Below are 24515 nucleotides of genomic sequence, written 5' to 3' on the forward strand. Positions count from 1 at the left end.
TAGGAGCGACACAAGTCGCTCCGACTTAGAAAAAGGGTCCGGAGCTTCTTTGGGGCGACCAGGAGGCGACCGCCATAGACTTCAATGTTATGAAGTCCGTGGCGGCCGCTCCGAGGTCGCGGCGCACTGCTCGCACCGCGATCTCGGAGGTCGCCACCCGAAGTCGGATCGCCCCTATGTGAACGGGGGCTTAGTCATTGTATAACAAAAGTGTTTAAGTTTTGTTAAAGAAAAACAACAACTTTATAGATAAATGGGAACATCTGAATTGCGGATGTGACTTGTCCCTTATTGTTCTCCCAAGTGTCTTAGCCTATAGTACATATTCTCTTTTTCATCACTTGCCTACTGGGCAATTTCACCCCCTTCCTGCCCAGGCAAATTTTCAGCTTTCAGTGCTGTCACATTTTGAATGAAAATTACGCTATCATCATGCAACACTGCACCCTAATGACATTTGTATCTTTTTTTGAGATGGATAGAGATTTATTTTTGTGGTATTTGTTTTGCTAAACAAATTAAAAAAGACTGAAAAGTTTGAAAAAAATATGTTTTACTTAGTTTCTGTTATAAAATTTTGTAAATAAGTAATTTTTCTCATTCACTGATATGCACTGATTGGGCTGCACTGATGGACACTGATATTCTACACTGATGGGCTGCACTGTTGGGCAGTGATAGGCTGCACTGATGGGCACAAATGAGGAGGCACTGATGAGGAGGCACTGATGAGGCAGCACTGATATGCGGCACTTATGTGCACTGATAGGCAGGGCTGATGGGCGATGATAGGTGGCACTGATAGGCATTACTGATAGGCATTAACATGCATCACTGATGGGCACTGGCAGGCAGCACTGATGGGCACTGATTGGCAGCACTGGTGGGCATTGATTGGCAGCAATGGTGGGCACTGTTGGGGCTGCACTAATAATCAGGACACTAATGATCAGTGCCCTGATTATTAGTGTAGATGTCCCCTGTGTGGATAGCCACTTACCGCTGTCAGCATGAGGAGAGGATTGCTGATAACTGGCAAATCCTTTTTACACTGCAATCAGCTGTTTAGATGCAGCTGGTCACATGGCAAAGAGCTGCTGTTATTGGCTCCTTACCCAGATCTGTAATTAGCTGTGTCCGAATTGGGGCAGACAGGAATCGTGATCACAGGAGGACGTCATATGATGCCCTCTTGGCAATGTGCGAGCGTGCTGTAGCTGTCATTCGGCTGTAGCTCAGTTGTGAAGAGGTCAAAGTTCACCTTTGTCCATACTATGAACATTACACAATTTATGTATTCTTGAAAGGGAATAAAGAGCTTTAAAGCCATTAAACCTGACCTTTGTGGCTGCATGTACTGTGGAGTAATTTATCCATAGGGATTCCAAGAGAGTTTCAAGTTGGATTTTGGTCAGTTTCTAACTTACAAACATCTGGTAGGTGTTTAAATTAGAGGGCTAGCAGGCTGTCAAGTGCTTGTTGCCAAAGACAAAAAGTGTAGTGAAGCTACGATTTCAGGGCTCCTGTGCTTCTATGAACTTTGAACATGTAGCCTGCAGCTACAGCAGTCGGTAATAGCTTGTTTTAAACCACTTTCCCTTTCGCACCTGTTCACCCCCTATGGACCAGAGCACTTTTTACATTTCTGCTGTGGACCTGTTTATTTGGCAATAACGTTGTCATTACTAAAGATAACAAGGTAACTTATATGTTGTTTTTTAAGGACAAACAAGGCTTTCTTTTCATGATATTGTCTTGCAACAATGATTTTTTTTCACAATCCTTAAACAAGAAAACAAAAACAAAACTAAACAACATTTTATTCAGTTTGTCCTGTTTAAAATGACACTACTTTCTGGTACAAAGCACTGCAAAATTATTTACAAATGACATAAATAGTTTTTTGTTTTTTTCAATTTTGCACTTGGTTAAATGGGAAATGTGTGATATATATATATATATATATATATATATATATATATATATATATATATATATATATATATATATATATATATATAACATGTTTGGGGGTGCTATTTAATTATAGACCCCAGATCCTACCATAAAGAGTACCTGTCACCGCCTATTACTGTCCCAAGGGATGTTTACATTCCTTGTGATAGAAGTGATCATATTTTTTTTTTTTAAAGGGACAGTGTAAAAAAATAAATAAATAAATAGATAAGAAAACCCCCCAAAAATGTTTTAAAGCCCCCCCCCTCATGCGCCAAACAAAATGCATGCATAAGTTGTGCCCGCAAATGTAAACAGTGTTCAAATCACACATGTGAGGTATCGCTGCAATCACCATTTTATTCTCCAGAGTCTCTGCTAAAATATATATATATATATATATATATATATATATATATATAGATAGATAGATAGATAGATAGATAGATAGATAGATAGATAGATAGATAGATAGATAGATAGATAGATAGATAGATAGATAGATAGATAGATAGATAGATAGATAGATAGATAGATAGAGATAGATGTTTGGGGGTGCTATTTAATTTTCTAGCAAAAAATACTGATTTTAACTTGTAAGCAGCAAATATCAAAAGTAGGCCTGGTCTTTAACCACTTAAGCCCCGGAAGATTTTACCCCCTTCCTGACCAGGGGGTATTTTGCGATTCGACACCGCGTGACTTTAACGGACAATTGCGCGGTCGTGCGACGCTGTACCTAAACGAATTTGACGTCCTTTTTTCCCACAAACAGAGCTTTCTTTTGGTGGTATTTGATCACCTGTGCGATTTTTTGATCATGTGCTATAAACAAAAAAAGAGCGTCAATTTTGCAAAAATAACAATATTTTTCAAATTTTTTTATATGAAATTCCCCCAAAAAAATGTAAAAATCAAAATTTTTTAACATTTACGGCCAATTTGTTTTATGCTAAATATATTTGGTAAAAAAAATCGCAAAAAACGTATTTTGATTGATTTGCGCAAAAGTTATCGTGTTTACTAACAAAGGGAAAGATTTTTGTCATTTTTTTTCTCTAACAAGTAATGGCGGCGATCTGCGATTTTTTTGCGGGACTGCGACATTGCGGCGGACAGATCGGACCCTTGACTGACATTTTTGACACTTTTGGGGTTACCAGTAACATTACTGCAGTAATCAGTGCTATACATACAGTGGGTACGGAAAGTATTCAGACCCCCTTAAATGTTTCACTCTTTGTTATATTGCAGCCATTTGCTAAAATCATTTAAGTTCATTCTTCTTCCTCATGAATGTACACATAGCACCCCATACTGACAGAAAAACACAGAATTGTTGACATTGTTGCAGATTTATTAAAAAAGAAAAACTGAAATATCACATGGTCCTAAGTATTCAGACCCTTTGTTGTGACACTCATATATTTAACTCAGGTGCTTTCCATTTCTTCTGATCATCCTTTAGATGGTTCTACACCTTCATTTGAGTCCAGCTGTGTTTGATTATACTGATTGGACTTGATTAGGAAAGCTACACACCTGTCTATATAAGACCTTCCAGATCACAATGCATGTCAGAGCAAATGAGAATCATGAGGTCAAAGGAACTGCCTGAAGAGCTCAGAGACAGAATTGTGGCAAGGCACAGATCTGGCCAAGGTTACAAAAAGATTTCTGCTGCACTTAAGGTTCCTAAGAGCACAGTGGCCTCCATAATCCTCAAATGGAAGACGTTTGGGACGACCAGAACCCTTCCTAGAGCTGGCCGTCCGGCCAAACTGAGCTATCGGGGGAGAAGAGCCTTGGTGAGAGAGGTAAAGAAGAACCCAAAGATCACTGTGGCTGAGCTCCAGAGATGCAGTCAGGAGATGGGAGAAAGTTGTAGAAAGTCAACCATCACTGCAGCCCTCCACCAGTCAGGGCTTTATGGCAGAGTGGCCCGACAGAAGCCTCTCCTCAGTGTAAGACACATGAAAGCCCGCATGAAGTTTGCTAAAAAACACCTGAAGGACTCCAAGATGGTGAGAAATAAGATTCTCTGGTCTGATGACACCAAAATAGAACTTTTTGGCCTTAATTCTAAGCGGTATGTGTGGAGAAAACCAGGCACTGCTCATCACCTGTCCAATACAGTCCCAACAGTGAAGCATGGTGGTGGCAGCATCATGCTGTGGGGGTGTTTTTCAGCTGCAGGGACAGGACGACTGGTTGCAATCGAGGGAAAGATGAATGCGGCCAAGTACAGGGATATCCTGGACAAAAACCTTCTCCAGAGTGCTCTGGACCTCAGACTGGGACGAAGGTTTACCTTCCAACAAGACAATGACCCTAAGCACACAGCTAAAATAACGAAGGAGTGGCTTCACAACAACTCCGTCCACCAACGTTTACCATCCAACCTGACAGAACTGGAGAGGATCTGCAAGGAGGAATGGCAGAGGATCCCCAAATCCAGGTGTGAAAGACTTGTTGCATCTTTCCCAAAAAGACTCCTGGCTGTATTAGATCAAAAGGGGGCTTCTACTAAATACTGAGCAAAGGGTCTGAATACTTAGGACCATGTGATATTTCACTTTTTCTTTTTTAATAAATCTGCAACAATGTCAACAATTCTGTGTTTTTCTGTCAGTATGGGGTGCTATGTGTACATTCATGAGGAAGAAGAATGAACTTAAATGATTATAGCAAATGGCTGCAATATAACAAAGAGTGAAAAATTTAAGGGGGTCTGAATACTTTCCGTACCCACTGTATGCACTGTTACTGTAAAAATGGCACTGGCAGGGAAGGGGTTAACTGTATTGGAGAGGGAGGGGTTAAGTGTGTCCTAGGGGCGTGTTTCTAACTGTGATTGGACATGGCTACTAGTGTAAAAACAGAGATCAACGGTACTACATAGTAGAACCGTCTGATCTACATTTTTACACAGGGGAGAATGACAGGCGGCTTGTTTACATTAGACGCCTGCCTTTCTCCCTTCCCAGTGAACAATTGCGAGTGACCGAAGGACATCGGTTAGGGAACGAGCCGGGGCAGGCGCGCGCCTCAGCTCGTCCGCTATTGGCTCACAAGCGAGTGACAGGCTAGTGACGTACCGGTACGTCACTTTGCCTGCCCGGGGCTGACCGCCGCAGTATATGTACTTGCGGCGGTCGGCAAGTGGTTAAGTGGTTAAATCTAGTAAACAGCTGATAATGAAGACATAATGCAATTATACTTAATTATGATAAACATTACTCCACATCCACAGCCCCCTCCTAAACATCACAAAAAGCAGAGCTAGTAAAAAAAGTATAACCAGCATTTTTTTTTAAGTCATGCTATGTGAATGGGAACATGTAACAATATGAAGTAGGTGTTATTCCAATTAGCCTGCTAAAGTGGAAATACACTTTATTATTCATTGTCTGTGTGTACTTGAAGCAATTGGTCTCTTGTCTACCTGTATCATTAAAAGAAGAATATATGAGCTCCTTTACAGTATCACAATCCAAACTCCATCACTTTGTATTCTTTGGTTCCACCTCTGGTCTGATGAGATTTAAGCTGGGTGCACACTATAATATTTTTTTGGTCAGCCACAGTGGGCAGACAAGCAACGTTAGTGTGGCAATATCCCCCCACTGGATCATTGTGTTTTGATAGGGGGACTACCCCCCCCCCCTCCACCAGAACATACTGATCAGCATGCTAGCTCAACAGAAGGCAATCATGAACTAGACTTCTATTGGACAAGGAGCTGTACACACAAGCCAAAAGTTTGCCAGTTCCTGCAGAACCAACCGTTTTCAGTCGTTTTTCCGCCCGTGTGTACCCAGTTTAAGACAAATGCCCTTTTTACCCTGTGTATCCTTATCATAGTTTTTACATTTTTGGTGGTGCTCTTTAAGCCAGCAGGACTTTTTTAATTACATCATTTATGTAATATATAAAATAAATTGCAAAAAGCAGATTCATTGCTTGTTTTTCTTTTGAGGTAGAGATTTTATCATATTATGTTAATAAAGTCAAATGTTCTGTTGAAAGTGCACACATAAGACACTCAGTAAATTTACCATTTTATTGTAATTCTACAATTGTATGAAAGTTTGATCCATGAACTTATTCCTGCTCCCTGCTGAGCGTATTTTAAAGTGAAGCATGAAGGGTATATGAATTCTCAGCGGGATGAAGCACTTTGAATCATGCTTTTCAAGACACAAAATAAAGACCCCCCACCAGTCAGCACAGTACAGAATAAGTATTCATAAAACCCCCCATGGATTTTTTCAGGCTCATAAAACCACAAAATTAATGTGTTTTCTAAATGAGGTTCTTATCTGTCAAAATCATTGTTAAAATATGACAGTGGTTTGTTGTCCAACATAAAGTTTGTGCATCTGTGATGTTTTGTTGCCTTATGATGCAGACACCTCACATTGTCTTGGGCATTTTAGTATACTTTACAATATGCATTTCCAATAATCAGTGCAAGTGCAATATGTTACCTTGTACGATGATATATTTGTTAGCTTACATCTATGTTTGCACATTAGGGGTGACCTCCACAGCTAGTGGACTAGAGCACTCTCAGTGACGAGGTCATCTGTCAAAAGGGGAGATAAATTTTGTATCAATAGAGCCACTAGTGATATGTCACACTTGATTTATATAACACTTGGCATTGTGTGTGGATGTACTATATCAAGATTATTAGATTATAGATAATTTAAAAAGGCTGAAATGACCTTTTGAAAATTTACAATAAGTACAGATATGAGCCGCTCCATTGCCTGTAAAGACATAGCATTGCGTTGAAATATAGAATGGTAGTCTAGGATTAGGCAGCTTTTACAGAGCAAATGAAATACTGGAATAAGGGAAAGCTGAATGTGTGATGTACTATGCTGGTATTTTAGAGCTGCTACAAATCTAGGGAAAAAAGTTAGGTTTAGGGGGGTAGCTATTATATCTCGAAGAAAAGTATTTTCCTTCACCGCCTAGGTAGCTAAATGAAGGCAATAACAATAATTAACTGGCCTGATCTGTGTAAACTGTATTTGTTAAACAGGGATTAATGTCTTACTGCATTAATCCCTGCTAATGGTATAAAAATGTCATTCACCGCCTTTAAAAAAAATAATTAAAACAATCTCTTGCAATGACAAAGTAATTTTTCAAAGTCCATCATTGATTGTATTTGGTCAGAAACTGACAATTGGATGTTCACTTATTCTGACCCTCTAATTTAAATTCTAAGCCTATATATATATATATATATATATATATATATATATACATATATATATAAAATGTATAATAAACATATCCCCATTTCCATTTGGGATGGTGGGAACTAGAAATTCGTTTAGAGTTTTATTGCTGTATGTATCCCTGTTTTGGGACTTTTATCCTTCTAACTAAGTTAAAGATCAAGGATACAATATAGACACTCACAGCAAAAAGAAAAACATTTTTATCAGCAAAAAAATCTTAAAATGTATGTTTTTTTTTTTAAATTGCTTGAATTCACATCTTGTGGTTCCTCTTACTTCCTGTCACAGTTGTCAACAAGACAAGAAATGAAGAGAAGTCTTCTCAATAGTTATAACACCTGATAAAATGGTTAACTCTTTAACCACCTCCCACCTGGCCACTGTACATATACGGCCGGGTGGGAGTCTCGTCCTTCTGATCAGACGTTCCAGGAAGTCCTTCAGAAGGAGCGAGATTGCGCCACCACGGGCACGTGCAGCGGCACGATCTCAATGTGCCTGTGTCCCTCGGACACAGAGCAACAAGTTGCGGCAGGAGGGCTCTGTGATTGGCCCTCCTGATCACATGACGGCTGTGTCCAATCACAGCTGTCATGTAATGTAAATACAGCCGTTGTAACGGCTTTGATCTCTTCTTCTCCTCACACAGATCCTGTCAGTGAGGAGAAGAAGATGATCTGTGCTGCAACCAGGGGGATCAGTGAGTTTTTCTAATTATTCACTGATCACAGGGGGGGGGTCTGTGCTGTTTATCAGAACATTGATTACCAGTGCAGCCCTGGGGGGGGGGTGCCACTAGAGCCACCAGGGATGCCCACCCATTACCACCAGGGATGCCCACCGTGGCCACCAGGGATGGCAATCAGGGCTCAGAGAGCCTGCTAGTGGTGCCCTCCCTATCAGTGCTGCCCACCAATACCATCTATCAGTGCTGCCCACCAGTGCCCATTATTGCCATCTATCAGTGCAACCCACCAGTGCCCATTATTGCCCAACTAGTGCTGCCTATCAATACCCATCAGTGCCGCCTATCAGTGCCGATCAGTGCTGCCGATCAGTGCCCATCAGTGCCACGTATCAGTGCCCATCAGTATCGCAGATCAGTGCCCATCAGTGCTGCCTATCAGTGCCCATCAGCGCTGCCTATCAGTGCCCATCAATGCTGCATATCAGTGCTACCTATCAGTGCCCATCAGTGCTGTATATCAGTGCCACCCCATCAGTGCCACCCCATCAGTGTCTCCTCATCAGTGCCTGTCAGTGCGGCATCATCAGTGCAGGAAAAAAATTATCTATATACAAAATTTTATAACCTAAACAAAAAACTTTTTTTTTCAAACTTTTCGGTCTTTTTTAGTTGTGCACAAAAAAAGAAAAAAACCTTGCGGTGATCAAATACCACCAAAAGAAAGCTCTATTTGTGGGGGAAAAAATGACACAAATTTGGTTTAGGTACAGTGTTGCATGACCGCGCAATTGTCATTCAAAATGCAACAGCGCTAAAAGCTGAAAATTGGTCTGGGAAGGAAGGGGGTTTAAGTGCCCAGTATTGAGGTAGTTAAAGCCCAACTAAAACAAGTCAGTACTGTTTAAAAGTCCACTTAGTTGGTTTGTTATTGCACATGATAGAATGTTAATACTATGCTATAGCACTTGAAGCCATTTATTGTCTGTCATCCATCTCCCTACCTCAAAAAAGTTAATGAAGATGTACTGTGCAAGTGGGCAGCGGAAGAAGAAGACAGCAGTCCACATGTAAACAATGCAGTGGAGCCCTATGTTAACTTGTTACCAGTACAGTTGGATAATGACTTGACTCTTTTAGTCTGTAATACTCTTTCATTGCCAGGCTTTTTTTCAGTTTCCATTACTCTGATAGTTTGACAGACATGGAAAAATGACCAACAGTTTTGAAAAACCTGAAGTATCATTTTTTTGAGGCTCTAATGTTCCCAACACTATTTAGGGCATGCAGCAGTCAGAATGCAGGGGCCAGGACCATGTAATGCGCAAACAAGCTTACAGATTGCAGTGAACAGAAGTTAGTGCCCCCTCATAGTGTTGGTTAGTGATAAGTGCTTCTGTAATTTTTTTAAATGTTGGTGATCAGTGTTGAGTGCTCCATAACTGTTGGTGGTCACTTGTGTTTTCCCCATATGACTGGTGGTCAGTTTATCAATAGCACGCTTAAGCTTTTTTTATGAAGGCAACTCGCTCAACTCCCAGGTTGCACATCAGTGCGTTAGGCTTATGAATATGATTTTTTCTGTTTCTCAAGTGAATTTTATTACTAGATAGTTTGTTTTGACCTCACTTTAAAGCCCTGCTTCAGTGTTTTGCTTTTCCTGTGCCTGCTTTTAAAAAGGAGAATTAAATGCTCACCCTTTAAATTGTTTCAGCACTGCCCTATAGCTTGAAGGTCCTTGCTCAGACATCTTCTGCTATTGGGCCTTTCCTAATCTTCTAATTAGGTTACTGTATTTTCACTATGCCACAGGCTTTTGATGGAGACTACAAGTGCCCCTTAAAGCTTATCTCCAGGAATTCAGTCCCTTTGTGCAATGTGCTGGATTAATAGGGGTAAAGTCCCAAGAGGTGCATGCCACCTCATGGACATGTCTGTTTAATTCACAATTATTATTTTTTATGTTTGCTGAAATAATTTACAAAACACAAAAGCTTCTGTAAATGGACAGCAGAGTGGAGGGGTGGGCAGAGTAAGGGAGCAATGTCTCTCCTGTCAGAGCTCTAGGAGTGTAGCTATAGCTGTACCCCTAGAAATTTGTAAAACTGTCAGATGTAAATGAAAGTTAAATTCAATAGATGGCATGCACCTCTTTGGACTTAACACGTGGGAGTTCATTTTTCAAGTGCAGTTTTTGCAGTAATTTTCCCCAGAGCTGGGGGAATGTGGTGAAGCTTTACTTTGTAAAGAATATTCAATCAGGTGCAAGGTCATTAAAAAAAAATAAAAAAGGAGTTTTTGCTTGCACATGATTGGATTATGTAAATCAACAGCAGAGCTTCACCACACTCAGTAAGCTGTGGCCTTCAGTTAATCTAACACAATGTATGCCAATAGATTTTACAAAGTGGCTGATTTTCTGAAATTCAGGTTTAAAGCAAACAATTCACAGGCTTGGTCAAGAGAAATGCCATGCAACTATTGCTGGAGCACATGCATGTAGCTAGGAAATGGTTGCAAAGCGGTATACCAGCACTGAGATGCAACTAAATGGTGAAAAAAGGGTAAAATTAGTAATTTATCTAACCTCTTTCCATCTGGCCCATGTGCATACTGTAAATGCCCAGACAAGAGCCTCAGACGCAGCAGATTTCAGATCAGAGTACAGGGCAATAGGACTGTAGAAAGCACTCAGAGTGCAAATAAATCAACCATTCCCCCAGCAGTGCAGTGTTAGTATGGTGGCATTGTGCTGCTGTGTCTACTGTATTTATCAGAGACACTGACTAAATGACTAAACTGATGACACTGTATGCTAGTGCCGCAGCCAATGTCTCAGATCAATAGCCACAGCAGTACAATGTCACCATAATGACCTTGCACTGCTCTGGTGACAGCATGTAAAAAAAAAGCTATACCAGTCCCAGTGTCCCCATAAGGCCTTGTTCCCATGTGTGTTGCTTTCTGAAGAGCAATCTGTGTTCAGATCGCTCTTCATGGAGCTTTTTTAGGTGGTGCCGATGTGTTATGTCACCTTCTCGCCACCTGCTTTACCCCCTTGGAGACTACACACAAGTGCCCCCTTCACTTAAAAGGATCCTGCTTGATGTATGCTATGTCTGCCAAAAGCAACAGGTGGTAAAATTACTGCCACAGCTGTGAAGAAAAGCATCACAGCCTCGGCATCTGTACACCCCCAGCCTGCTGCCTCTGCAGTCAAATGGGGAAGTGGTTGGGAAACTCTTGGCTCAACTGCAAGTTTTTCACCCCAACCTCATGTGTGAACTTGCCCAAATAGTGCAGTCATTCATAGTGAAGACCACCATCACATCAGTGACAGGGTCACTAGACCAGTGTATCTAGAAATAGTGTTCCCGATCAGTGCCACACCAGGTTAGTGCAGCCAGTAACAGTTTTTCTGATCACTGCCACACCAGTCCTACTGTCCCCAGACCAGTGCAGCCAGCAGTCTTATTGATCTCCATCACAGCTGTGCAGTGTTGCCTCTGCCTGCAACCTGTACTAACCCTGGCCTGCTTATTGACCATATGTTTGCCTGTTGCCTAGACCAATCATTTGCCTGTTGCTGACCATGTCTCTGTCTCCTGCCTGAACTGACCCTTCTGCATGTCCCACAGGCTATGTTCTGCAAAGACAGAAGTCCCTGCTATGGCTGCACTCCTGGAACCACAGGAACTCTTTTGTTCATCATTTCTTCAGTCCTTTTTACTTCCTAGCCCATGAACATGGTATTTCTGGGGCAGTCACCTATAGTACCAGTAGGCAAGGCTTGTATGGCTTGTAGGAAAGGGGACTGCTATAGGTGACCCTACACTAAGATAAATTCCCTGACCACTCATACAGAGGCAACCCTTAAGGCCCGTACATACTTGACAGAAATCGGATGAAATATCCTCCTTTTTTTCTCTCTCTTGCTCAGCGTTCATAACCGTTCTTAGTTGACAGTGCATAAACGTTCACAAAATTTCTCGTCCGATTTTTTTTTTTTGGGACATTTGTTCCTAGACTTCTGGGTTGTCAGCAACTTCAGATCATGCGCTGTCTTTCGTATCCGATTTTTCACGGACGTACTGCATACACATTAAAGGAAAATTGGTCGTCTGGGGATGGACAATAAAAATTTTGGTGTTTGTCCCTCCGTAATTTTTCGTTGAAAATTTCAGCATCGGCTGCTTAAAGTTGTGTACACACTAGCTGAAAATCGTACGATTTTACCTCGGATGGGAATTTTCGGCAGATTTTCTACTAGTGTGTACCCCACTTTACAGTACACTGTTTTTGATACAATTAATTGATTTTGGTGATACACAAGATACAATGTCCTTTGTATAATCAGTCCAAACATTGAAAAAGTCTCTCATGCGGTATCACCATACTCAGAAGAAGTAAAAAAATGTGATTTGGGGTGGAATTCTAATTATGCCTGTGCTGTGTGTGAAAACGACTTTATTACGTTGACAATTTTTGTCAATGTAAAAAAGAAATCATGTTCATTTTCTTTCCCCATTTTTCAAAAACTTGTCTTCATAATACACATTGTGCCTCTTAGAAGATATGTTGGGGTGTTTGCTTTCCAAAATGTAGCCCCTGGGATCAAGACAATTTAAAATAATCAAATTTGTTTCTTCTGAAGGAAAATGCATCCATGAAGTTTGTGAACTATAATAGCTTAATTTTTACTCTCGGTTTGCTGATGAATAGAAAGGCTTTGATTTATTTGTTTTCATTTTAAAAATCTTTTAACAGGTTACCCTTAAAAAAAGCATTGCCATACTGTACATGGTTTTAGATTTTAATGCCTTAGCGTTTCAGTTGTCAATGGAAGTAACATGCAATCTTCTTAATTCCTAGTCAGATATTGCAAGCAGGATTTTGAGAATATTTTCATGTATATTTCAATCATTCATATCTTACATGAAGCTAAGAATGTTCTGATCTATGGCTGTCACACAAGTTTTATCTCACTTTTTGTTGTCAACATTTTTTTCTGTATCCCACTTGGGAGATTTAGCATGTTTCTGGCAGTTGGTGACTGTATGAATGAGTGATCAGCAAATGCAGTGTTCAGAGCAAACCAAACACACATATTTTGACAACACCAGTTTAAGAATTAAGCAAGATGGTCAAAGGGCTCAAGTGAAATCTGGTGCCATATGGAGCTTGGAAAACACTGTTTGCAGCTTATCTTCAGCTAAAATGAGATATATTGGTTAACTGAAAAGAGGACTTAATTATTTTATGTTATTATATACTGTATGCACTGTCAGCATGCAAGCTATAAATTACTAGAGAAACATATTGTCTTTGAAATGTGCAAAGGGATGGCTTTGGAAGAATGTTATATAAAATATGTGGAAAAAAATAAGCTATTAGGCTATTTTAATACCTTATTCTAATTAGGCATTAACATGTATGCCGCATGTTGCTATAGAAATAATTTATTTTATAAGTTATATTTTGGAATATAAGTTATATTTTGGAATATAAATAGGAAAACATTTTATGCACAAAAACTCACTAATCTTTAAAATGTGTTTAATTGGTACAAAATAAATATAATTATGATTTGTAATAATTTTTTGAATGGAAGACGTTATACAAGAAAAGCATATGATCAGAACAAAAGTACTTATGTCATTTTTTTCTTCTTTCTACAGCACGTATTATAAGAACAAAACAGTGGTGTGAAATGCTTCCATGTTTAGAAGGGGAAGACTGTGACTTATTAATGAACAAATCAGGCTGGACCTGTACACAACCGGGTGGGCGAATAAAGACAACTACGGTAAATAAAGGGTGTCAAAAGGCAAAGCTGTATGCTGATATCTTATAAATGCATCACATTAGAAAAAGTGACTAACACGACAGAAAATGCATTGTGCTGAAGGTCTAAATAGCATATATAGCAATAACAGACCTAAAATGTTGTACCTATAACGGCTTACAAACACAATGTTTGTTTACAATAAAGCAAATCCATGCTTTCCCCATTCATCCTTTTAACCCCACTCCACTCTCCCAGCAGCGCATACTCACTAGGTTCAGCCACTGAAAGTGATAAAAATATCTCATAGCAATTTTGTGGCATGTGCATGTAGTTAGTTTACATATTTATACTTTATGTTATATATTATTGCATTTTGAGTCAAATTTTGGTATATTTTTTCACTAGATATGTTTTTTTTTTTGGCTGGTAATATACCCAGGTATCTGTTTTTCCATGTGTTATCTAAAAATAAAATCAAACAAAAGGTGTAAAATGCAAATTAAAAAGAAAATCCTTAAATTATTTGTACAGAGCATATACCCTTATTCTTAGTATTACCCATAAATCTTTTTAAATCTCACCCTATTCTTAGCGCTAACCCTCAAATTAGCCCATAACGTAAACCATAATCTTATCTCTTAGGGCTTATTCGCACTTGTGTGGAGATTGTCACATTTCTGCACTTGAAAAACACCGGTCTCTGTAAAGGGCACACAGAAAACAAATGAGCTGGGGTGTGAAAATCTGCAACATGTTTGCATTGTTCTGTCCCACAGCTCACTCACATTTCACTTTCTGTCTATTTCTATTGTGTTGCACAGAAATGAATAAAATGCCACACTGTGACATTTCAATGAAGTTCAATCAGTAAAAAGTCCTGTACACTTAAAAAACACAAGGCACCACTGCCCAGAGCCCTGGCCTGGCCTGGTGTTTTACCATGCAGGTAGTGGTAAAGTAAAAGTAAAATCTGCTATACCTATTGGCTACTGACATCTTCACCCATTCTTTTGTTGGGTTTGTAATCTTCGGCTATCTTATTCCTGTATCCAGTTCATCCTGGCACCCAAGAATGCTGAGAATGTACTCTGAGCTGTACATTTATGAGAAATATTGCTGGCAGGCTAAACAGAAGCTTTTATTGCAGAAGAAACATACAGAATCTCTTCTGCAATAAATCCTACCCGGCAGCAATTTTCTATAGTTCCATTTAAATATTAAAGAAGAAGATTGGTCACTTGCTCGTGCATGATTCTTTCCGATCAGGGTAGCCAGGTAATATTCTTATCAATATAATATAAGTACTACACCCAGGAAAAAAATATATGTTTCCTAATGACACTTTAAAGCATAGACTGGGGGGAAAAAATGTTTAAACCAACACACCAGATAGACAAACAAAATACAGCAATATCTATGCCTTATTCACATTAGTGCTGGGGCCGGCACTGCATTTGTTTTTGTCTTCAACCTTCCAAAGCTGTGTGAAAGCAGCCTATGGAAGCAAATTCAGATGCAGTGCCTGCACAGACACAGCCGCATGTCAAAATTTCACAGGCATGCAGGTTTGAGTGCATGGCTTTAAATATAGACATGGAAAATGTTGACATGGGGCTTTGTCTGTATAGCTGCATCTGAATTCATTGCCATAGGCTGCCTGCATGCAGCTCAGGAAGGTTTCATGTGCAAAAAGAACAATTGATACTGTCCCTGATACCTTTTTTTATTTGTACTAAAATTCAAATTTTCAGGACAATTTTTTGGGGCGTGTGCCCTTCTTTAAGGCCCAAGCAGTACTAATACACAAAATGTAGCAGAATATTAGGTAGGACAATATTTGAGAAAAAAATGCAAAAAAAACATTTTTACTTGGATAAGTGGTGTAATAAGGCAGGAAGAGGGTGAGCGGGAGTAACAGTCACTGAGGTTCAAAAACAATGGCTCATTCAAACCGTATTGGTGCGATTACCCATGCGAATGAAGCCCTAACACTGTTTTAAATTAATATTACCAGTAATAAGCAAACTAAAATTTTGGGGTAATGAAAAAGTCCTTCCCATTTTAAACAAATGGTTTTTTTTTTCACAATAAAAGTAAACAAATCTTGACTAAAATAAAGGTACTCTTTATTTGATTATGCATATTTGCACGGTGCTTTGTATTTATGCTCACTTCTAATTTGTAAGGCTTTTAGATAAGGAAAAAGGAACATACTGGCCAAACATGTTACTCTTTGCTGCAGGCGCAGAAGTAGCTCCAATGTCCTATCTTTGTCAGAGACTGTCAGAAACTGTCAAAGACAACAGACTATTTATTAATGGTTGATAGATGCTTTGATGTATAACTGTCTTTAAACATACCATTTTTACCCAGGACTTTTTCCATTTCACAAGATTGATGTATGCTTCAGCTGAAAGTAACATTTGTAAGTGTAAAGCAAATGCAGCCATAGATGTAGTCTGAACATTTATTGTACAGTTTTTAAAAAAAATATTTTGGTGACGTGTAGTAGCACATTTAACCATCATTCACCAACTCAGGATAAAATTCTATTTTTTTTTTCCTACTTATTTTTTTTTCTAACATGATTAGATGGAAGAAGCAGACATAAGGTTCCGTGATTTGCCAATAAAATGAATTTCTTTTAGTACTGCATTATCTCAATATCAACAGACCAATGAAAATTAATTTCAAAGTTGAACAGCTTTGTAGGCCTGCTTCACACAATAGAATTAACATGCTTCATTGCCTTCAGCTTTCAGCATTTTGTACTTCCACCAATAACTGTCAATCTGTGGCCATTGGAGAACGTAAAGAAGCTAGGATATCATGGGTCATCCCATGTTGCTGGAGATATCAACTAAGATATCAAATAAAACTATAATGCAAAGATGATCTTAGACTACTTATAGGTTAAATTTTGTTTTTCTAGCAAGGATTTTTCACTTGATAGGCAGACGTTACTGCCCAACATTTTTTGAAGTCTTGCAATTTCTAAAATATAAAACCAACTTCCTTTATTTAACTTGTATATCGTATCCTAACTAATAACTCTCTGAATAGACCAGTGTGGTAGTTATAGTATTTTAAAATAGTGCACACATAGGACCACAACAATTTTTACTTATGTAGTGGCTCAGACATGTGGTTTTTTCGATTAATCATCTTTTTGTTACGCAAATATCACAGATTAAATGAACCTCAAAAATCTAATTGTATTTATTGCATTACCAAATGTTCTATACAGTTGAAAAAATAAATTAATTTTACTATCAAACTGTATATATTTTATCACTGATCCATTTCTGCCTAATTGTTATTTAATGAGTTCATTCTTATAGATGATATGATTTCATTGAATTGAACTTAAAAGAACATTCATGCTCCAATTGCTTAGTAGCTAACCTCACTAAACCTCTGTAATTTTATTGCTAAATTAGCTGAAGTGGGAAATTAAAGAGTTTCAAGAACCTAAAAAGAGAGCTCACAGTGAATAAAAGGTGTAATCACTCTGACACAGATTTCCATGCTTAGCTAGTAAAATATACCAACGATCTACATTCGACAAGGGAAGTGACTTTCTTAATAGACTTTATTTACAGATAAAGCAACAAAGCACTCCTCTCTATTAGCACAATTACATGCTATTTGAGCTAGAAATTAAATTAGCTTTACCCATAGATTGAACAGTTTTCATATTGCAGTTGGCAGAAGTAAAGCCACTTCTCTGTATCCAATGTATATATATATATATATATATATATTTATATATAAATACAGCATATATAGTATAGTATAGTATATATATTTGCAGCCATTGTCATAAACTTACGTATTTGTAACTTTTTTTAACAAATGATTTAAAACAAATGTTATACCAGTACACAATAATTTCAAAATATTATTATACTGTAAATAATAATATATAGTGATATAAATCAATTGATCCCAGCTCCCAAAAATAAAAATACATATACTGTATACTTTACTGTCCTCACTTGATCTTTAAAGTTGTACGCAGCAGTCTCCATCCCATGATGCAGCACCACTCCTCTTCCAGTTGTATGACACCCAGCATCATTCAACCCACTTCCTTTGAGCCCAGGACTTCAAGGTTCTAACCCTCACCCTGGACTCACAGGGTACAGGAGCAACACATCATTATATGGCACTGCTCTCTGCAGCATTTAGCATCAGGAATAGGAGGGCAAAGAGAACCTGTCATGTCAGAAAACCTAACCAAAAAAACTTGGAAAATGTATATATATATATATATATATATATATATATATATATATATATACACACAGTATCTCACAAAAGTGAGTACACCCCTCACATTTTTGTACATATTTTATTATATATTTTCATGTGACGACACTGAAGAAATGGCACTTTGCTACAATGTAAAGTAGTAAGTGAACAGCTTGTATAACAGTGTAAAATTTGCTGTCCCCTCAAAATAACAGCCATTAATGTCTAAACTCCTGGCAACAAAAGTGAGTACACCCATAAGTAAAAATGTCCAAATTGTGCCCAATTAGCCATTTGCCCTCCCCGGTGTCATGTGACTCGTTAGTGTTACAAGGTCTCAGGTGTGAATTGGGAGCAGGTTTTTTTTTTTATTTTGATGTTATCTCTCTCACTCTTGCATACTGGTCACTGGAAATTCAACATTGCACCTCATGGCAAAGAACTCTCTGAGGATCTAAAAAAATAATTTTTGCTCTACATAAAGATGGCTTAGGCTATAAGAAGATTGCCAAGACCCTGAAACTGAGCTGCAGCACAGTGGCCAAGACCATACAGCGGTTTAACAGGACAGGTTCCACTCAGGACAGGCCTCGCCATGGTCGACCAAAGAAGTTGAGTGCACATGCTCAGCCTCATATCCAGAGGTTGTCTTTGGGAAATAGACGTATGACAGCATTGCTGCAGAGGTTGAAGGGGTGGGGGGGTCAGCCTGTCAGTGCTCAGACCATACGCCGCACACTGCATCAAATCGGTTTGCATGTCTGTTGTCCCAGAAGGAATCCTCTTCTAAAGATGATTAACAAGAAAGCCTGCAAACAGTTTGCTGAAGACAAGCAGACTAAGGACATGGATTATTGGAACCATGTCCTGTGGTCTGATGAGACCAAGATAAACATATTTGGTCCAGATGATGTCAAGGGTGTGTTGCGGCAATCAGGTGAAGAGTACAAAAACAAGTGTATCTTGCCTACAGTCAAGCATGGTGTTGGGAGTGTCATGGTCTGGGGCTGCATGAGTGATGCCGGCACTGGGGAGCTACAGTTCATTGAGGGAACCATGAATGCCAACATGTACTGTGACATACGGAAGCAGAGCATGATCCCCTCTCTTCGGAGACTGGGCAACAAGGGAGTATTCCAACAAGATAATGACCCCAAACACACCTCCAAGACAACCATTGCCTTGCTAAGGTAATGGACTGGCCAAGCATGTCTCCAGACCTAAACCCTATTGAGCATCTGTGGGGCATCCTAAAATGGAAGGTGGAGGAGCAGAAGGTCTCTAACATCCACCAGCAACATGATATTGAAGGAATTAAAGAGGACTCCAGTGGCAACCTGTGAAGCTCTGGTGAACTCCATGCCCAAGAGGGTTAAGGCAGTGCTGGAAAATAATGGTGGCCACACAAAATATTTACACTTTGGGCCCTATTTGGACATATTCACTTAGGGGTGTACTCACTTTTGTTGTCAGTGGTTTAGACATTAATGGCTGTGTGTTGATTTATTTTGAGGGGATAGCAAATTAACCCTGTTATACAAGCTGCACAATCACTACTTTACATTGTAGCAAAGTGTCATTTCTTCAGTGTTGTCACATGAAAAGATATAATAAAATATTTACAAAAATGTGAGGGGTGTACTCACTTTTGTGAGATACTGTATATATAATTTTTTTACTTTTATATGTGATTTGTGAGAATAATACAATTTACCACATCTATTTAGTGTAAATGCTTACCTAAAAAAAAAATGAATTTAATACAATTCACTACACAATTGATATTGGTAAATTTTGCTGACCTGACAGATCTTATTTAAAACAAACTGTCATTGTGCATTGCCAGCATAAGTTAGATCTAAAAAGTATTGCCTACTTAATTCATTTGTTGCTTTTAAAATTATTATAATTTCTGAAAAGGCATTGCTGCTGTTATGAACCTTGGTTCAAGGCAAAAGCAGACCTACCAAACTGTTGCAGATGTTTTTGGCTATCTGCCTGTCTGAACTCCCAATACTTCTGTAATGTAATCACAGTGCTGAGTATCCTGAATGACATCACAGACCAAATATGGTCATGACTTTATTTGGCCAGTAACCTCATCTGATATCCCCATCAAAGTGTTTACATTCCAGCAGCACAAGGGAGCTGGTATTTGTGACAGAAGAAGCATTGAGGACATCATGGTCATCATCATGGTGACAATCTGATGCCTACCAATGTACATTTGCTGAACTAACACCACTAAATGACAGATCCCTGGTGCTATGTCAATACAGTGGGATAACATTGGTAGGTGTTCAATTATCCTGATCGACAAAAATGTACATCCCTGGATGCCATGATTAATGATGTTTTCATATTTCTGAAAGCTGTGTTTGACTATGGTTTTAAATTGCTGGATGACATGAACAATAGATTTACATAAGTGCCTTTTGTTTTAAAATCATTCGTCTGGGAGTGGAAGACAATCTGTAGCCCTGGCTTCCAAATTCTGCTACAAGTTCTCCCAAATAACCCCCACATTCTTTTTTGTTTTTTTTTGGTAGACTGGATGCAGAGAAGAGGCCCTTGTCCCTCAGCAATGGAACAAGGTACCCCCCAATATTGAAAGACATGTGATTCTGCTGGTACAGGATGGAGGGAGGGAACACTGGCTTCCCTCCATTTTCTGGCCACCCTTTTTGCATGCATGGATAAGGGTCTGGGTGGGATCTTAGGGGGAAACCATTTTTTCTTTATTTTCATTCAATTGTACTGTACTTTTTTAAAGGACAACATTGTGATGTTTCATACCACCAAACAAAGCAATCCCACAGCTTTATTATTTAAAGGATTTGTGTAGTTTTAATATTTCCCTTTAAACTGCATACAAAAATGCCCTCTCCCTGCTGGATGGTAGGTTTTTATTATCTTTTGTGAATTGATACACGTTACTCCATGGCTGAACCCAGCTACCCATATCCTTTTTTTAACAAGTGCTTGACTATTAGCATCAAACAAGGCCAAAAAAACAAATAGTAAGTTTTGCTTTTCATAGTCCTCAGTGGGGTTTAGGGCTAATTTTGGGCCTGTGAACTTCTTGCTGGGTTCACCAAATCCAGCTCAAACTGAACTCTGCCAGGTTAGCTCTTTCCTGGATATTATGTGTATTCAGGTAACACTGATGACATTTAAGTGTGTTGGATTGTTGTCAATATAAGAGCAAAATGTTTAGATCACTATTTCATCAATTTAAAAAAATTAAGCAAGGGCTACATGAGCGGTAGTATATTTTAAAACGTACAGGCAATTTATTGAATGAGCTATTGACACTTTATTAGCATTCTTTTCCGATTCAACTATATGAAAGAGAGAAGAAAAGAAAAGGCTTTTCATTATGTAACTGAATTGTTACATTGCAGCATTAAACATCAACCATGTGAACCTATTCTGCAGATGCAAATGTGATCTCTAGTTTTGCAAAGCAAGTCTCTTATAATCAATCTCTTATCATGTTCACATTGCATTCCTCTGAATACAAGCTGCTATAGGAGATTTGAAATGCAATTGATCACCCACAACCATCTAAAGTTTATATGTCATTGCTTATCATTTCCTCATTGGGTAATTTTTCAATTTCTTGTGTACCCCTCTGATTATGTCCAGATTTCTGTGCTAAAAGCGGTACATTGTTTTGCATAGAAATCTGTTGTTTTACATTTTAAAGCTCACCTTCCCCTGCGATCCCCTGCCGTGCTTCCGCTGTGTGCTCGGCCGATGCCGCACCTGTCTTCCGGTTCCTGTCCCTGCGAGCATTGCGACGCAGGGGGGTGGAAGCGACGGAAAATTCAAAAATGTAAATGCACTAAATGACATGCTACAAAGCTGTGATCCTAACGGATTACACTGTATCATGCCATTTCACCACAGAATTTCACCTGGTGACTTTTCCAGTGTCCTGCCTGTGCTTCTCCAGTTCTTTGTGCCTGGAAAATAGAAAACGACCATGGGGTCCAAAAAGCATTCTTTTTGCGCAAAAGCACTTTTAGATGGACTGGAAAACAGTGGCAGCGAAACGGAGTTACTTGAAGAACTGAGCGATATTGATTCGTCATCAGGTATGGAAAGTGATGACAGCGACGATTCTGATGTCTCTTTCTGACACATAGCTCTGTTGGAAATTCTGAAGAATCATTTGATATACTTCCCAAATTCCACAAGCTATGTGCCAGAAAGAGACATCAGAATCGTCGCTGTCGTCACTTTCCGTACCTGATGACAAATTTTCCCACGAATCGCTATCGCTCAGTTCTTCAAGTAACTCTGTTTCGCTGTCGCTGTTTTCCAGTTTGTCTAAAAGTGTTTTTGCGCAAAAAACACTTTTTGGACGCCATGGTCGTTCAAAAATTTCCAGGCACAAAGCACTGGAAAAGCAGAGGCAGGACACTTGAAAAGTGACCAGGTGCAATCCTGTGCTGAAATGGAATGATACAGTGTGATCCGCTAGGATCACTGCTTTGTATCATGTCATTTAGTGTTTTTACACTTTTGAATTTGCCACCGGTTCCACCCCTTCCGGTTCCCTCCCTGCGAGCATCGTCCCTCTTGGTACCGATAGCAATGGTCCTCACGGATTGTCATGCAAAAAGAAATCGACCAATAGTGCAATACGTTCTCAACTATTTATTAAAAACGAAAAGGATGCACTTACATTTGGAGAATTCTCCTTTCTCAGTTGACGTCCACATTAGTAGGAAACGCGTCAGAGAGGAGCGTCGCACCGTCACGTTCCTGCGCCGTGGTCCGCACTGCAGGTGGCCGCGGCTTCACGATCCCTTGGTTTCTGTCTCCCGCTTTGTTTGAGTCACCAAATGTAAGTGCATCCTTTTCATTTTTAATAAATAGTTCAGAACGTATTGCACTATTGGTCGATTTCTTTTTGCATGACAATCCGTGAGGACCATTGCTATCGGTACCAAGAGGGACTGATCCAGGTATTGGCCAACCACATAAGAAGATACCTATCCCCAGGGGAGCCTCTTAAGCAAGCTCATATTTATTGGCGGTGTGGTAAGAGGCACATCCTCCTCTGTATAAGAGGAGTCCTTCCATCTTTTACCCCATTTTCACCTGGGCACGGTATCTCTCACCTGGATAACAGTGTATATATATGCCCTTATATTTCTCTGCTCCGGTAAGGGGCTAGTCCAGCTAAGGTGGTGGGCGTCACAATTAGTTGCTGTGTTTTTTTGTCACTGGATATCACTTGGAATCCGTTGAAATGCACCATTGATCTTATGGACTTTTGCACTTTTATTATGTTCATCATATGAGATGTTTGTACACATTCACCATTTGTTGTCATTATTTAATGATAAGAACATGTTATGACAATTGAGTTAATTTATTTGATATATGATACTGCTCCTTATGTAAGGGTAACAGCGATATCAGATAGATCACATTTCCTCACAACTAGCACTATCACAGTGAATAGTTGGAAACTCACAAGGGGGATACCATTAATTTGGTATAGTCACAAAAGTTTAGCGCACTTGCTGTTTTAATTACGATTATTTTCCACTGGATCTAAAGTTTGCAGCTTTACTTTATTTATTTATATATCCTGCGCACTTTCTTTTTCTATTTTTTACCAAATAAATGTATGTTGCAGACCTATAATGAATCCACATGAAATGCAGTCATTATAGGATATAGTATTTTTCCATTTAAAACCTTGTTTTAAAATGTTTTGTGTCATGGTTAGAAACATAAAAAGTTGGTGGGGGAAGTCTCACCAGTAGGGACCCCTACTGTCTTATACCATTAAAGGTCAGAACCTGTGTTAGATTTTTATTCCTGTCTTTCATATTTATTCTGTAGATTTTATCACACAAAAAAATATAAGAATGTTTTTATTCATAAAAATTAGCAAAACTCACCATTTTATTCTCAAGGGGGTCTGCTACAAAAATATACTTGCAATATTATACTATAATTTTTGGGGGTTCTAAGTAATTTTCTTGAAAAAATACAGATTTTTACTTGTGAACAAAAAGTGTCAGAAGAAGGCTTGGTTTTAAAGTGGATTAATGCCTGAAGTTACTCCTTGGATGTTGTGTGGCTAGGCTGTAAAAAAAAGTCTCACACGTGGTATCACCATGTGTTTCAGGGTGTGGTTGCAAGTATGCCTATGCCATGTGTGAGAAATAAATTGTTAATATGACAACTTGATAATATGACATTTTTGTGAAAAAAAAAACATTATTTCATTCTTTTTCATTTTCCAAAGATTTATTGGAAAAATTACAACTTCAAAAAGCTCACCATGGCTCTTAATAAGTACATTGGATGGTCTACTTTCCACAAAAGGGGAAATTTGGGGGATATTTGGCATGTTAGGGCCTCAAGAAATGAGATAGGTCATCAGTGCATCAGGTGTGATCCATTTTTAATGATTGGCACCATAGCTTGTAGACTCTATAACTTCCACACAAACCAAATATTATACACTGATTTGGGTTATTTTACCAAATAAATGTAGCAGTATAAATTTTGAGTACAATTTATAAAGAAAAGTTACTTATTTGTA

At 38.9% G+C, this 24515-nt stretch overlaps 1 protein-coding gene across 2 annotated transcripts in view; it reads left to right on the top strand.

The window, feature by feature from the left end:
• Window positions 1-24515, top strand: part of TAFA5 (TAFA chemokine like family member 5) — a 624707-nt gene that overhangs the window by 493511 nt on the left and 106681 nt on the right. Inside the window, exons 3-4 of one of the 2 annotated variants that reach the window (XM_082254399.1) lie at window positions 13578-13705; window positions 20491-20535. In XM_082254399.1, the coding sequence (XP_082110525.1) occupies window positions 13578-13705; window positions 20491-20535 (173 nt within the window). The remainder of the gene's footprint in view (window positions 1-13577; window positions 13706-20490; window positions 20536-24515) is intronic. The other variant, XM_082254398.1, reaches the window with a different exon arrangement.

The sequence above is a fragment of the Pelophylax lessonae genome (genome assembly GCF_965119305.1).
Source record: "Pelophylax lessonae genome assembly, chromosome: 4".
NCBI lineage: Eukaryota > Metazoa > Chordata > Amphibia > Anura > Ranidae > Pelophylax > Pelophylax lessonae.